The sequence below is a fragment of the Scardinius erythrophthalmus genome (assembly GCF_964197995.2).
Source record: "Scardinius erythrophthalmus genome assembly, chromosome: 1".
Classification (NCBI taxonomy): Eukaryota; Metazoa; Chordata; class Actinopteri; order Cypriniformes; family Leuciscidae; genus Scardinius; species Scardinius erythrophthalmus.
The window spans coordinates 33,175,845-33,192,577 of NC_138221.1; the positions used below are offsets into that span (position 1 = coordinate 33,175,845).

The following is a 16,733-nucleotide window of genomic DNA, read 5'->3' on the forward strand; positions in this document are numbered from 1 at the left end:
TTATTTTGTACTACAATGAACTTTAAACAATACAATGATATTAGTTTCATGGTAGCATCCAAAAACTATGGTATTACTATGGTAACATGTCCAAAACAACTTTTAAATTGATTTGTATATGTTGAATTTAATATAGTTATAACTTTATAGTTCTATAAATATATAGTTAAACTATATATATATATATATATATATATGTAGTTTATCATATATAGTTTATAGTCATAAATTTAAAAAAGCATAAATTATATAAAATATATATTAGTGATTAATCGCATCTAACATAAAAGTTTGTATATCCCAGTACACACACATACATACATATACGTGTGTGTGTGTGTGTGTGTTTGTCATTTATATTTTAACTGTCAAAATTATTTTGAATAAATAAATAAATTATCAATAAATAAATAAAACACATTGTACGATCATGTTACTTTTGTATAACTGATTTCATGTAATATTTGATTACCATATTTATAAACAAATTATATGAATGGTACTTTAAAGTACTTCATCATGGTATATAAAAACTAAATATAATTTTCCATGGAACATTTCAATGGTAATTTCGAGGTGCATTATTTTGTACTCTTTTGAAAGAGAGAAGAGTTACAGTGATGACCTATAAAAACCTTTCATCAATAGATTATTCTGGGGTGAATCTTCACTTCTGCCTCAGTGACTTTAATCACATGTAAAAGCTTTATTTATCCCATGATAAACCTGTTTGCCTTATAGCGCCCAGCTACTGGTTGCTTAGCAACATGTTTTGTGGGAGAATTAGGTTCCCAACCAGTCGAACAGAGGAGAGACGGTGTAGACATTTTACCGAAATTACAACCAAATCAATCAAAACAAAAACAAGGGCACGAGAGGGGCACGAGAGCGGCCCGCGAGCGCGCTCTCCTTCTGCTGAAGGTGATTTAATCTGAGTGTTTGTCCTGAGGACAGATGGACCGTGTGCTTTATTCAACTGAACACCATCAAATATTGAAGCGTGTTGCTGTGGCCGTGTGGGTTTCAGATATCAGTGTCCTGAGGGACACAGAGAGGTGCACCTCTCGAAACTGAAGGGGGCAGGACTCGCACTCTTTTACTGAGGCTGCAAACAACTGCAAATGGAGAGAAAGTTTGTCTGAACTGCTGAAATTAAGACTTTTTGCATTGTTACAAATTCTCAATTTATAGTATGATACATCTGAATGTTTACTTTTTAAAAATTATTCTCAGTAATGATTGTCATGTTATATATATATTTTCCAAAGTTATATATAAACACATTACTCCAGTCTTCAGTGTCACATGATCCTTCAGAAATCATACTAATATCATGATTTATTATCAATGTTGGAAACAGTTGTGCTACTTATTATATATATTTTTTATAACCTATGATTTTCAGATTTTCTGATGAATAAAATGTTAAAAAAAGAACAGCATTTATTATGTAAACGATATACCTTTTGTAACAATATACACTACAGTTTAAAAGTTTGGGGTCAGTCATTTCTTTCTTTCTTTTTTGAAAGAAATTATTATTTTTATTCAGCAAGGATGTGTGAAATTTATAAAAAGTGATAGTAAAGATTTAGATGTTTAGAAAAATAAAAATAAATGCTCTTCTCTAACTATTTATTACCTATTTTATGATATATGTATGTATACATATATATATATATATATATATATATATATACATATATATATATATATATATATATATATATATATATATATATATATGATCTAAATATATTAATATTAAATATATAAAAAATACATATATTAATATATAAATGAAATTATAAACAAAATGCTGATTTTAATTTAAAAAAAAACGTCTATACATATATTTTTACACATTAATGTGCTAAAATGTCTTGTAAATATTATGTTAAAACATGTACAATTATTTTGGGACCTAAAATAAGGTCCCAATAAGGCATAAGGTAAATAAGGCATTATCTTGAGGCATTTTGCTGTAAAAATCATACATTAAGGTTTCATGAAATTCACCTATTGATGATTGCAATAAGTGAAATGTCTGTAAAACAATGAGCGTTGTTTTTGTTATTTTCATCATCAGTATATAAAGGTTTTCCTTTATACATTACAAACTAGCACGTTCTTATTTCATAATGGTTCATTATTTGCGCACAGCAATGAATAGATGTAGCTAATGTGTTTAATCAGCACTGAATCCATCAAAATCACGAAGTTCACGAGTTAATGGGGCTTATGAGAACACTGCATTTATTTCTGTGACAATAAAGGATGTTTTCAGCTCTACCCATCCATCTCGAATGTAAGTTTCAACACTATGTTATTTTGCTCGACTCATTCTCTAAAGAACAGAAATAATTTTGTGCGAGTCATCATATCACATGCCGCCCACATGCATCTGAAGGTTGGTCTGTGTGTGAGTGTGAATGTAGAAGTGAATTTAGAAAATGTGGGTGTATATCTGGCATCATAAAGATGTATATTGATGCATGAGTGTAAATTATAGAACTATGAGAGCCATGCTATAAAGAAAGAGCTTCAAGCTGCTTAAAGACCCCTGTGGTGAAAATCCAGTTTTTAATGTTATTTATATGTCTATGTTTGTAATATGCTTTAACCCTCTGGGGTCTAAGGTGTTTTTGGGGTCCTTGAGATGTTCTGACATGCCCTGACATTTTTGCTTTTTTCAGTTGCTTATAAACATATTAATGGCAAAAAAAAAATACACACTATTTAGCACAAACAGGGCTACCATGAAATGTGAGCAACAAGAATGTACATGTCTGCATTTTTGAGAGAATAATGTTTATGCGTGGTTATTGAAAAAACTAAAAACTAAAGTTTCTGAAATAAGGCCATAAAACACATTCTAAATATGTGCCAATAAGACTTTTGTCTTAAAGATGTCATCGCCTAGTGTTTTTTCTTTAAAATGAAGTGAAAATCACCCTGCCTTATCATTCACATAACACAATACATTGATTTGAATTTTGCAAAGCACTTTCTGTTTGGAAAGGCCATATGCGGAGTGGGCGTCAACGGTCATGTATATGTAGTGGTTCACACCTGAGGGCCAATGGGGCCCGCATACTTAATGACCCTTTCATTCATGTGAGTCACTGAGCCACAAGAATGCAAGAGCAACAGTTGGAAGCATCTCAATTCTTTTTTATTTTTCCTCATATTGTGCTTGCAATTTGGCCTATAATATCCAAGGAAAACATGTCTAGTAATTGTGCAGTTAATTCTCATACTGTATTTTCAGTTTTGGAATATTTATGTGCTCCCCAAATTTGTCAATAATAAAACACAATAAAAGTTATTTAAAGAAAAGGCTTATATTTACCTTTTAATAGTTTGTTTACATCTACCTTGTAAATATATTTTTTTATTAAAAAGGTTACAATTACAACAACAATTCAAGTGTAATCTTTCTTTGTAAAAACTAAAGTATACATTTTATCATACATATTTCAAAGTTAAGGATTTGATTGATTATTTGATAACTTTATTTTTGACAAAACATATTATATTTAACATAAGCAAATATTGGCAAACAAAAGCTTATTTGAGGTGGCAGATATTTTACATTAAAAATTTATAATCTATCCAAAACTAATCAACGAAATGTTGTCTTTCATATGTCTGTAACATAGGTCTTTCATTTTTATTATAAGAAATATAAATGTTAATTTGCAGTTTAAATCCAGGAAATTTGTTAATGAAAAAATTATTAAAAGTAAGATACAATTGATACAAAACGAAATTCGTTTTAAAGAAAGGATTTGTACTTTCTGTTTTGAGGTCTCTGTGAAAGTTTGAAAGTCTTTTAGTGATTTTTTTAGAGCGCTCGCGTCCATAATGGACAACTGTCACGTAATATTGTTTTTTCCTCATAAATGCGAACACGAAAAATAAAAGACAAAAGACTTTTAAGTAAAACTTACTTCGCTCTTCAATATGCTGCCGTTCGTCGTCTGAGTTACAATCTTCCTCTGAGGAAAAGGTGCATTCTTCCTCGCCGTCCAGAATCATCTGAAGGGAGTCTTTATTACCGGAGAAGCGTGTCATACTCAAAACGCGATGAACTATCAGTAAGTCTGATGAAGAAACTTTTTATGGCATTGATCAGGGGGCGGGTGCGCTGCATACTAGATCATCTAACGATTTACATGTGAATCGCGCCGGGGGCGGGGCGGCCGCAGCTGATTAAAGAGATAATGAGGCAGAAGGAAAAACGGTACCTCTCCTTGCTTTCAAACGGATTACATGAGTTGAAAACAATTGTTTTTTATATAAATTACTTCATTTAAAAGAGGAGATTTCAAGCTTCATAAAGACATATCTCACGTGCCTGTGTGAGAAGTATTCGCTGAGTTATGATTCATTTTCGGACGCGTTTCAGAATGGAAGGGACAGAGAGAAGGCAGAACTCGCTTCGTGTTTATTTTTCTTTATTTGGCGAAAAGCACAACACTTTGTTTTTATTGTGAGTGTACACAAAAATAATACACACTTAACAGGATAGATTGATGTATAACACAAGCATATAAGATAAAAATTAATATTTTTATTTTATTATTTTTTTGCACTCATACGGAAAAAAACGAGCCTATCGCGCCGGTTAAGACAAACCATGTGTAAATTCACAAGTCAACACCATTGCTGAGTATTTTCTCCTTAAAACTGCAGTGAACCAAAGACAGTCTCAAAAACACGGTTTGTCATTACCATATCAATAATTATAAAAAAAAAAGTTGAAATTTCGATTTGCGGGCTAAGGGGCGCCAAAACGAACGTTGTGGGAGGAGCCTATTTTACTAAAATGGCTAAAACTCGAAAAGTAAATGAGTTACACGGTTTGAAATCGCTGGTGTTTCTGACGTCACAAACTACCTTGTAACCAATCAGGTCAACGTGTGATCGTCAAGGAGTGGATCTCTGAGCTGGTGTGAGTGAGTGGAGGTGGGGCTAATTTGCATATTCATAGAACCACGTATACTAAATGAGGCAAGGGTGTAGAGTTACAGTACATTCAAGCTATTTTTAGGCATGAAGAATTTTTTCTTAAGGATTAAACGTTTAAATGTGTCATTTTGGCAGTCAGTTTTAAGGGATAAAATGATTAACTACAGGAGGACTATAAGAATTCGCTTCGGCAGAATCAGAATGATTCGTGTCTCACCTCTATGAGTCTGTCCTGCGGTTTGAGTCCAGCGCGGTCAGCGGGCGAGCCGGGGTCCAGAGCACGTATGTACTGACCCGGCCTGGACTTCTCGCTGTGCAGATTAAAGCCGTAACCCGCCTCAGACCGAACCAGGAAACACAGTCTCGGTAGAAGCTCAGATGGATCCCGTGTCGAGGACTCCGGTGAGGGCTGAACCTCCTGTGACAGGGGAAAAAACACTCTTAGGGTGTGCTGTTCACACTTGGCAGGTTTGGTTGGATTAAAACGAACTCTGGTGCGATTGCTCTGTTAGTGCATTTCATTTGAACATGTGTGAACGCTGCCTCTGAACCCTGGTGCCATCAAACAAGTGGACTGAATCCGCTGAAAAGATGGGACTCAGTCCACTTCCAAACAAACTCTGGTGCGGTTAGAATGAAATACGAACGCAACACGGACCAAAGACATGTAAACGACTCAAAAACATATGATGTCACTAGATGCAACCCTAAAAAGGACAGAATGCTCAAGCATACCCAGGTCTTCATTTGTGTGTGTGAATTAGGGATTCCTGCCGCTGTTTTGACCCCTTTACACATTTTATTAGCTCTTCACGAGTTCTCGGCTGGTCAAAATACCATCATATGTAGGTATACGCACATACAGTGAGTGCATTTAGCCCAGCACACAGCATTGTTTTGGATGTTCGGTAAGTTCAGTCTCTAAAAGCCGACCAATCAGGTTGTGGGATATCCTTATGACTTTAGGTAGCCTACGATGTTAAAATGACAATGTGAACGCTAAGCGGACCAGGACTAAACGTTTTTGTGTTTTCGGTCTGGCTCAAGCGAACCAAACTACAAATGTGAACACACCCTTATATACAAAGAAACCTAAAGTTAAATATTAGGTTGGGAAAAACACTGAGTTTTAATGTTAGATATGTTGAGTTTTATAAACGCACAGTTTCAGTCAATGTCAGAAAATTCTCTCTCCATTTACAGTCAAATCCACGACAAAATCACATTCAAAATGCTCAAATATATATTAACACCAAGAGTCATTTTCAATAATTAATGAAAGTTAATGCATGAATTTCAGGTACAATTTTGGGCATTTGGAACAATAAGTGTTCATTTAAATGCAATCAGTTTGTGTACATCTTATTTATTATCAATGCCTGTGCATCATCAACCATCAGTCCACTGCTTAAACAACACAGAAATCATGATAATTAACAAAAATAAAAATGTATTTGTCTTGTATTGTAAATACAGGGTTAATTCACAAAGAATTCCATTATTTAGATTTGAATTTATGAGTTTTCCTCATAAAAATGTGCAATAGAGGGTTACAAATGTGCTTCGACCAACCAATAACAAGAATTCTGGGAAATCTGCTATTCTTCCAAGACGGACTGGAAAAAATACACAACAATGCCACGAAGGACGTTGCCTGACAATGTAGTCCCTGGAAAACTGGAAACGGGGTCATCAGAAGAGCAGAAAGACGCTGGATGTCTGAATAACAGCAAAAATGATCATCACGTCACCATCGAAACCACAATAAAGTGTGATGATGAACATGTCATAATCAATTTATATAAGTTTTAAGCATCTGTTAAAGTCACAATGAAATATGCCATTGCAGAGGAACCCAGCATGACTTTTACTGTTAAATGTAAATTCAGTTTAATATGGAGGTTAAAAATTCAGACTCTTTGCAGATGGCAGATGAAAGTCAGCATCTGACCAAATCGAAAGGGAAATGTCCCAGTTTGTACGTGCAAAGAAAAGAAGTTTGCTCTATTTAATAATAAGAAAAAATGCGGCACTCTTGTGAATGTAAAATAGGAAAACATCATTTAAAACCAAAGAACATCTACGAGGTGTTTTTTATGGGGATTCAAAAGAGGCAGTAATGACAAGTGTCAAATGTCCATTAAGAACAGGAGTGTATGATCCATTATGCCATCTCCTAAAGAGTGACAGACAGCAAAAAACATATGTATATATATTTAAATATATATGGCATGTGATGACACTGTTTTTACTGCACTACTCAACAACTAAGTTTTAAGATCTTGATAGATCAACTTCCAGATGAACGCTGTTGTTCTCACAGTCTGTTTGTCATTTGACTGACAGGCGTATGTAAGTTGATCTCGCTGACTGCAGACAGAAGACCCCCAAAGGGACATTGTTCGGAGGAAGAACAGATTACAGCATTTCCGATACTGACACTGTCTGGATATGGTGCGTATATGATACATATATCAGAACTTACAGAATGAAACACCTCCGAGACACATGACATAGACAGACGGATGTTCAGACAAGATGTACTTTCGTCACCCCAAAAAGGAAAAACTCAGATTTTAGAGTGTGCGTCTGACTAAATTAATGTCCTTATGTGGAAAGCAAAACAAAAATAAAGGCTTTTTAAGTGTCTTACACTAATTAAGAGTATTTAGATTTTTTTAATTGGAAGAGTTTATTAAAACTGTAATATTAATATTAACAATATATAATTATTAATATATATTTTTAAATCTTTAAAAAGTTAGCATACATTTTATGTTAGCACAATTTTGTACACCAGGCTTTTACGCCTCATATAGTTTGATATAGAAAATATGGAGCTCACGAGGAGGAAAACTGAGCCCCAAATTGGGGAAAAATATGCAAATTGGTGCAGTTGCTGATATTTATTTGGCCAAAAAGTACGATTAATTTCTGATAGCTTCGACTACTTACATAAAATGCATATAAATATCAGTTGTCACTTTATATCTCCCAATAATATGTTTTAGTAAGAAATGTAACCCCTTCCCTGCCAGCATTTTTTTTATTTGATTTTTTAAGTTGCCAGCCACCACCAGCATTTCTGTTCATTTTCATAAAATTTTCATGGCCCCCAGAATATTTTGTGTGAATATTTGAACAAGCAAAATGGCTATTAGTTATAATTATTAGTTTGATGATCAAAGCCCTGTAGTTTTTATTGTGGCAGGCAAGATATATAATGCAATGCAATACAAATGATGATTGAGAGTTGAACAATTAAATGTTTCTCAAAAGCCTGTTGTATTATATTTGATACACATATTTTAACATGATTTTTCTCAAAAGTGATGTATGGATAGTCAAGTAAACTTAAGTTGCTTCAGTCCTGTAGGTGTTCATCTTAAAATATCACAAACAATACAACAGTTATTCTGTTTACTTCATAAAAAAAATAAAGAAAACATTTCAAAGCAAAAAGTCATGTGTGTCACATCCTCAAGGGATTTAGAATTATACTAAAAGGCCTTTTACTTGCTTAAAAAGTATAAACTATCAATCCGATGACAGAAGGCATGTTGTAGATTGTGTACAAGATGATTTTTCAGCAGTTTTGATCATAAGGATAATTTAGAGGCATATCGAACATGATACAGCAGGCTTCATAGGGTTAAGCACGATCATTTCAGACAGGCGAACAGGAACACTTTATTCCGCTGAATTCAGGAGCACACATCTGTCCCACCAACTCAACACAGCTGACCTCTGAGAGAACAACTACTGTTAGAAAGAAACCAGAGGAGTTTGGGACGGGTGGGAGGAACAAGCATTTCTCTGTTCCCGACACTTTCACTAATTCTAAATACCTCCGTACGGCATTATGAGTCTGGGCCACAAATAAACCTCCCAGCTGAACGATCAGCATTAGAATATTTCCATTGTCACACCCCTGGGCTCTCCCTAGCATTACGCCCACTTCCTGCAACTCCGGGTCCTGAGGTTTCTGTTCCTGGCTTGAACACGGAGATGTGTGGGATAAGTATGGGAAAACACTTGGGAGAGCAGCAGATGCGGCACAAAGCATTCCTCAAACTTCCTGTCACAATAAGACGCAGCCTGTGTGTTTCAAAGCATGGCTTGTAAAATGATACAGATGCTTCTGAATTATTGACACTAGGACCTCTGGGATTTCTCGCACGTGACTGCCATTAACCCTTTCTCTGCTGGGGCTTCCATTGCAAAACACAACACAAATTACACTGTCGTACCTCAAACATGAATTTTGAAGCGGCTGTTGTTTTCTTATAACTCTACTGAATCAATAGTAAGTAGGATTGAGAACCAAGAACAAATTACTCTAATGAATTGGTTCTTGATAATAAATCAACAACATACAGCGCAAACAGCGTAATCTGATTCTCAAACAAATGACTCTAATGAGCCGGTTCTTAAAGTGAATCAAAAATATTCAGTACAGTTCAACTAGTGTAGTCCGGTTCCCAAACAAATGACTCTAATGAGCCGGTTCTTAAAGTGAATCAAAAATATTCAGTACAGTTCAACTAGTGTAGTCCGATTCCCAAACAAATGACTCTAATGAGCCGGTTCTTAAAGTGAATCAAAAATATTCAGTACAGTTCAACTAGTGTAGTCCGACTCTCAAACAAATGACTCTAATGAGCCGGTTCTTAAAGTGAATCAAAAATATTCAGTACAGTTCAACTAGTGTAGTCCGATTCCCAAACAAATTACTCTAATGAGCCGGTTCTTAAAGTGAATCAAAAATATTCAGTACAGTTCAACTAGTGTAGTCCGATTCCCAAACAAATGACTCCAATGAGCCGGTTCTTAAAGTGAATAAAAAATATTCAGTACAGTTCAACTAGTGTAGTCCGGTTCCCAAACAAATGACTCCAATGAGCCGGTTCTTAAAGTGAATCAAAAATATTCAGAACAGTTCAACTAGTGTAGTCCGATTCCCAAACAAATGACTCCAATGAGTCGGTTCTCAAAGTGAATCAAAAATATGCAGTACAGTTCAACTAGTGTAGTCCGGTTCCCAAACAAATGACTCCAATGAGCCGGTTCTTAAAGTGAATCAAAAATATTCAGTACAGTTCAACTAGTGTAGTCCGGTTCCCAAACAAATGACTCCAATGAGCCGGTTCTTAAAGTGAATCAAAAATATTCAGTACAGTTCAACTAGTGTAGTCCGATTCCCAAACAAATGACTCCAATGAGCCGGTTCTTAAAGTGAATCAAAAATATTCAGTACAGTTCAACTAGTGTAGTCCGATTCCAAAACAAATGACTCCAATGATCCGGTTCTTAAAGTGAATCAAAAATATTCAGTACAGTTCAACTAGTGTAGCCCGGTTCCCAAACAAATGACTCTAATGAGCCGGTTCTTAAAGTGAATCAAAAATATTCAGTACAGTTCAACTAGTGTAGTCCGGTTCCCAAACAAATGACTCCAATGAGCCGGTTCTTAAAGTGAATCAAAAATATTCAGTACAGTTCAACTAGTGTAGTCCGGTTCCCAAAGAAATGACTTTAATGAGCCGGTTCTTAAAGTGAATCAAAAATATTCAGTACAGTTCAACTAGTGTAGTCCGATTCCCAAACAAATGACTCCAATGAGCCGGTTCTTAAAGTGAATCAAAAATATTCAGTACAGTTCAACTAGTGTAGTCCGATTCCCAAACAAATGACTCCAATGATCCGGTTCTTAAAGTGAATCAAAAATATTCACTACAGTTCAACTAGTGTAGTCCGATTCCCAAACAAATGACTCTAATGATCCGGTTCTTAAAGTGAATCAAAAACATTCAGTACAGTTCAACTAGTGTAGTCCGGTTCCCAAGCAAATGACTCCAATGAGCCGGTTCTTAAAGTGAATCAAAAATATTCAGTACAGTTCAACTAGTGTAGTCCGGTTCCCAAACAAATGACTCTAATGAGCCGGTTCTTAAAGTGAATAAAAAATATTCAGTACAGTTCAACTAGTGTAGTCCGGTTCCCAAACAAATGACTCCAATGAGCCGGTTCTTAAAGTGAATAAAAAATATTCAGTACAGTTCAACTAGTGTAGTCCGGTTCCCAAAGAAATGACTTTAATGAGCCGGTTCTTAAAGTGAATCAAAAATATTCAGTACAGTTCAACTAGTGTACTCCGATTCCCAAACAAATGACTCTAATGAGCCGGTTCTTAAAGTGAATCAAAAATATTCAGTACAGTTCAACTAGTGTAGTCCGGTTCCCAAACAAATGACTCCAATGAGCCGGTTCTTAAAGTGAATCAAAAATATTCAGTACAGTTCAACTAGTGTAGTCCGGTTCCCAAACAAATGACTCCAATGAGCCGGTTCTTAAAGTGAATCAAAAATATTCAGTACAGTTCAACTAGTGTAGTCCGATTCCCAAACAAATGACTCCAATGAGCCGGTTCTTAAAGTGAATCAAAAATATTCAGTACAGTTCAACTAGTGTAGTCCGATTCCCAAACAAATGACTCCAATGATCCGGTTCTTAAAGTGAATCAAAAATATTCAGTACAGTTCAACTAGTGTAGTCCGATTCCCAAAAAAATTACTCCAATGAGCCGGTTCTTAAAGTGAATCAAAAATATTCAGTACAGTTCAACTAGTGTACTCCGATTCCCAAACAAATGACTCTAATGAGCCGGTTCTTAAAGTGAATCAAAAATATTCAGTACAGTTCAACTAGTGTAGTCCGGTTCCCAAACAAATGACTCCAATGAGCCGGTTCTTAAAGTGAATCAAAAATATTCAGTACAGTTCAACTAGTGTAGTCCGGTTCCCAAACAAATGACTCCAATGAGCCGGTTCTTAAAGTGAATCAAAAATATTCAGTACAGTTCAACTAGTGTAGTCCGATTCCCAAACAAATGACTCCAATGAGCCGGTTCTTAAAGTGAATCAAAAATATTCAGTACAGTTCAACTAGTGTAGTCCGATTCCCAAACAAATGACTCCAATGATCCGGTTCTTAAAGTGAATCAAAAATATTCAGTACAGTTCAACTAGTGTAGTCCGATTCCCAAAAAAATTACTCCAATGAGCCGGTTCTTAAAGTGAATCAAAAACATTCAGTACAGTTCAACTAGTGTAGCCCGGTTCCCAAACAAATGACTCTAATGAGCCGGTTCTTAAAGTGAATCAAAAATATTCAGTACAGTTCAACTAGTGTAGTCCGGTTCCCAAACAAATGAATCCAATGAGCTGGTTCTTAAAGTGAATCAAAAATATTCAGTACAGTTCAACTAGTGTAGTCCGATTCCCAAGCAAATGACTCTAATGAGCCGGTTCTTAAAGTGAATCAAAAATATTCAGTACAGTTCAACTAGTGTAGTCCGATTCCCAAACAAATGACTCCAATGAGCCGGTTCTTAAAGTGAATCAAAAATATTCAGTATAGTTCAACTAGTGTAGTCCGGTTCCCAAACAAATGACTCCAATGAGCCGGTTCTTAAAGTGAATCAAAAATATTCAGTACAGTTCAACTAGTGTAGTCCGGTTCCCAAACAAATGACTCCAATGAGCCGGTTCTTAAAGTGAATAAAAAATATTCAGTACAGTTCAACTAGTGTAGTCCGGTTCCCAAACAAATGACTCCAATGAGCCGGTTCTTAAAGTGAATCAAAAATATTCAGTACAGTTCAACTAGTGTAGTCCGGTTCCCAAAGAAATGACTTTAATGAGCCGGTTCTTAAAGTGAATCAAAAATATTCAGTACAGTTCAACTAGTGTACTCCGGTTCCCAAACAAATGACTCTAATGAGCCGGTTCTTAAAGTGAATCAAAAATATTCAGTACAGTTCAACTAGTGTAGTCCGGTTCCCAAACAAATGACTCCAATGAGCCGGTTCTTAAAGTGAATCAAAAATATTCAGTACAGTTCAACTAGTGTACTCCGGTTCCCAAAGAAATGACTTTAATGAGCCGGTTCTTAAAGTGAATCAAAAATATTCAGTACAGTTCAACTAGTGTACTCCGGTTCCCAAACAAATGACTCTAATGAGCCGGTTCTTAAAGTGAATCAAAAATATTCAGTACAGTTCAACTAGTGTAGTCCGGTTCCCAAAGAAATGACTCCAATGAGCCGGTTCTTAAAGTGAATCAAAAACATTCAGTACAGTTCAACTAGTGTAGTCCGGTTCCCAAAGAAATGACTCCAATGAGCCGGTTCTTAAAGTGAATCAAAAACATTCAGTACAGTTCAACTAGTGTAGTCCGGTTCCCAAAGAAATGACTTTAATGAGCCGGTTCTTAAAGTGAATCAAAAATATTCAGTACAGTTCAACTAGTGTAGTCCGATTCCCAAACAAATGACTCCAATGAGCCGGTTCTTAAAGTGAATCAAAAATATTCAGTACAGTTCAACTAGTGTAGTCCGATTCCCAAACAAATGACTCCAATGATCCGGTTCTTAAAGTGAATCAAAAATATTCAGTACAGTTCAACTAGTGTAGTCCGATTCCCAAACAAATGACTCCAATGAGCCGGTTCTTAAAGTGAATCAAAAATATTCAGTACAGTTCAACTAGTGTAGTCCGATTCCCAAACAAATGACTCCAATGATCCGGTTCTTAAAGTGAATCAAAAGCATGATTTTTGCCAGTAGTATTTTATAAAATTAAATGAATAAAATGTTACAATATTGTTGTTTAATGTATATTTCATGCCAATTAGACTGTGAAAAAAGGCCAAAAATTAATTAAAAGTCCATGTAAACACTTTTTGGAATTGCATTACTTTTTTTCCAAATATTTATTCCTTTAAAGTACTAAACGTTAATGGCCCTAGCTAGAACCGTTTCCAATTCTCATCCCTACTAGTGAGCGTTACTTCACGTGTCTTCACCGTCTAGCTGTTCTTCTCACGTTTGTAGTGTGTGTGTGTGTGTGTGTGTGTGTGTATGTTGCTGATGCTCTACAGCCCCACACCCATGTTATCAGTCCAGCACAGACGCACTCCACACGCAGCACCGCCTGCAGCCGTTGACGCCTCGCAGACCTGCAGATGGACAAATTGACGCGGGCACTTCACCCCCAGCCGGAAACACAGGGGGGAGTCCCACAGATCAGAGCAGGGAGGAGACTGGAAACATATATACACACATCATCTAATTTTCTCACATCATATGGATTTTCCTACATAGAAAACAATCTGAAACGGTACTGTTTTTTTGTCCAAGAGTCAACCGTAACTATGACTCAGGTTAACCATAACTTGTGTTAAAGGGTTAGTTCACCCAAAAATGAAAATTATGTCAGTATTTACTCGCCCTCATGTTGTTCTAGACTTTCGTTCATCTTCGGAACACAAATTAAGATTATTTTTGATGAAATCTGAGAGCTGGCTCACTTCTTCATAGGCTTCTATGTAATCAATATCTGCCAGCCCAGAAAAGTTAGTAAAGACATTGTTAAAATAGTCCAAGTGACTACAGTGGCTCAACCTTAAGTTTGTCAAGCGACGAGAATACTTTTTGTGCGCAAAAAAACACAAAAAAATAACGACTTTATTCACCTATTCACTATTGGCCAGCATCACACACATGACCTGCGTCGGCCAATAGCAGACATCCCAACCTGCAAAAAGTCATTTCAGGGAGCCCCCCCCATATATATATATGTAAAAGCATAATTGATATTTACTATAGGCCCATGCAATTACTTGTTAATTATGTTAAAATATGTTCCTTTGACTATTTAAGCTGCATGTACTATTTATGTAAACTGCTTTTATTGGAACTTTAAACTGGAGTTTGTTGTTTTCAAATAGCCTTGGCAACTAGCCGGCCTGAATAATATGAAATTAAACTTGTTGAACTCACCTCAACATGTCTTTTACAATCCTTTAACCCACCATGGGCAATGCTGAAGTCACTGTTACAAACTGACAGCGTGCAAGACTGTCATTATGCTTTACTCTTATAAGACAGGGGTACACTTTAGTGTAGTCTGGCGTAAAATGTATCTTATACTTTCGTTTTTTGTGGCACTCTTCCTCTGCCATGGCGCTCCTGTTTCTAGATACACTGAACTGATTAATTCGGTTCGGAACGGGAGAAGAGATAAAAGCCCGCCCACAGTGACAATTGATTGGTTGATTTACCGAAACAGGCCAATCAGGATGCTCTCGAGCTTACATGCGCTTCATGGGCACATACGCGCAAGGTCTCTCGCTCTCGCTCCCTCTCTGCCGTGCGCGGTTTGTAACTCGCATGCGCGCTCTTGCTCGCTCGCTCTAAATTCCGGGAGATTTGAAGTCATTTGCGGGCATCAGGGAGCCGCTATCAATATGCGGGAGACTCCCGGAACTTCCGGGAGACTTGGGATGTCTGCAATAGTGAGCCTACGTTCTGACGTACAACCCAGAAGCGCTGCGCTGTTACACTACGTCACACAACTCACAGAAGAAAATGAATAGTTGAATAAAGTCGTTATTTGATTGAAAAAGTATTCTCATCGCTTGATAAACTTAAGGTCCAGCCACTGTAGTCACTTTAACCATGTCTTTACTAACTTTTCTGGGCCGGCAGATATCGATTACATTGAAGCCCATGAAGGAGTGAGCCAGCTCTCAGATTTCATCAAAAATATCTTAATTTGTGTTCCGAAGATGAACGAAAGTCTTATGGGGTTGGAACAACATGAGGGTGAGTAATTACTGACAGAATTTTCCTTTTTGGGTGAACTAACCCTTTAAGTCCTCCAAACTGAAAATCATCCATCCTGCAAAATGTTTCCCTTTAGCCGTATTCACAAGTAATCAGTTTCCCGAGCAGAAAACATCTACACGCGGCGGTGTCGTGTTACGCCGCCCCCCTCGAAGCGGCGTGACCCCTAGCCAGCATGTTGAATCAATTACACCAAATTCCCGAGCACTTGCGACATGACTTCCCCCTCCAAAAACATGTTTAGAGAGTGTAACATGCAGGTTTAACACATAATGGCCAAGTCCACATAAAGGCCAAACATGAGAGGATATGGACTACAATAAACTAAACGCTTTAAATATAATGCACATGAAGGTAAATAATTTTAATGCAGCATATTATGTTCTTGTACTACAATTTAACCCAAGTTTACAGTATAAAATTACACCTGTAGCATGATGGTGGAAATCTATGGCGGTTAGATTTTGGAAGTATTTTTAAGCATTCAGGGCAAAGTGTTACACCCAAACTGCCATGGGGTGATAACCTTTGACCTTTCCTCACAATCAGACCCACAAGGAATCTGTGAATTTCCTCAGATTTGGTCATTTATAAAGCTCTACACATCATCCACCCTTTGCACTGTTTGTTTATTTTAATATTTTGTCTAATTTGACCATCTGGACCTGCTCATAATTCTACATGATTTGCCTCTTTATATGTCACTGTGTTTTTTGTTGTGATAACATTTACACTATTGTTCAAAAGTTTGGCATCAGTACAGATTAATTTTTTTAATTTTATGAAAAAAATTAATGCTTTTAGTTAAGAAGGGCGCATTGAACAAAAGTGACAGTAAAGACATTTATAATGTTACGAAAGATTTCTATTGAACTTTCTTTTCATCAAAGAATCCCCAAAAAATGTATCATGGTTTCCATTTATAATGATAAGCAGCACAACTCTTTTCAACATCGATAATAATGATAAATGTTTCTTGAGCATCAAATCATCAAATGATAATGATTTCTGAAGGATCATGTGACACTGAAGACTGGAGTAATGATGAATGATGATTCAAATAGAAAACAGAT

The 16,733-nt window shown here is 36.2% G+C and overlaps 1 protein-coding gene across 1 annotated transcript in view; it reads right to left on the reverse strand.

Moving 5' to 3' along the window:
* LOC308705430 (Na(+)/H(+) exchange regulatory cofactor NHE-RF2) overlaps window positions 1-16,733 on the reverse strand; it is a 36,401-nt gene that overhangs the window by 6,104 nt on the left and 13,564 nt on the right. Inside the window, exon 4 of the mRNA XM_081390450.1 lies at window positions 5,192-5,392. Within this exon, the coding sequence (XP_081246576.1) occupies window positions 5,192-5,392 (201 nt within the window). The remainder of the gene's footprint in view (window positions 1-5,191; window positions 5,393-16,733) is intronic.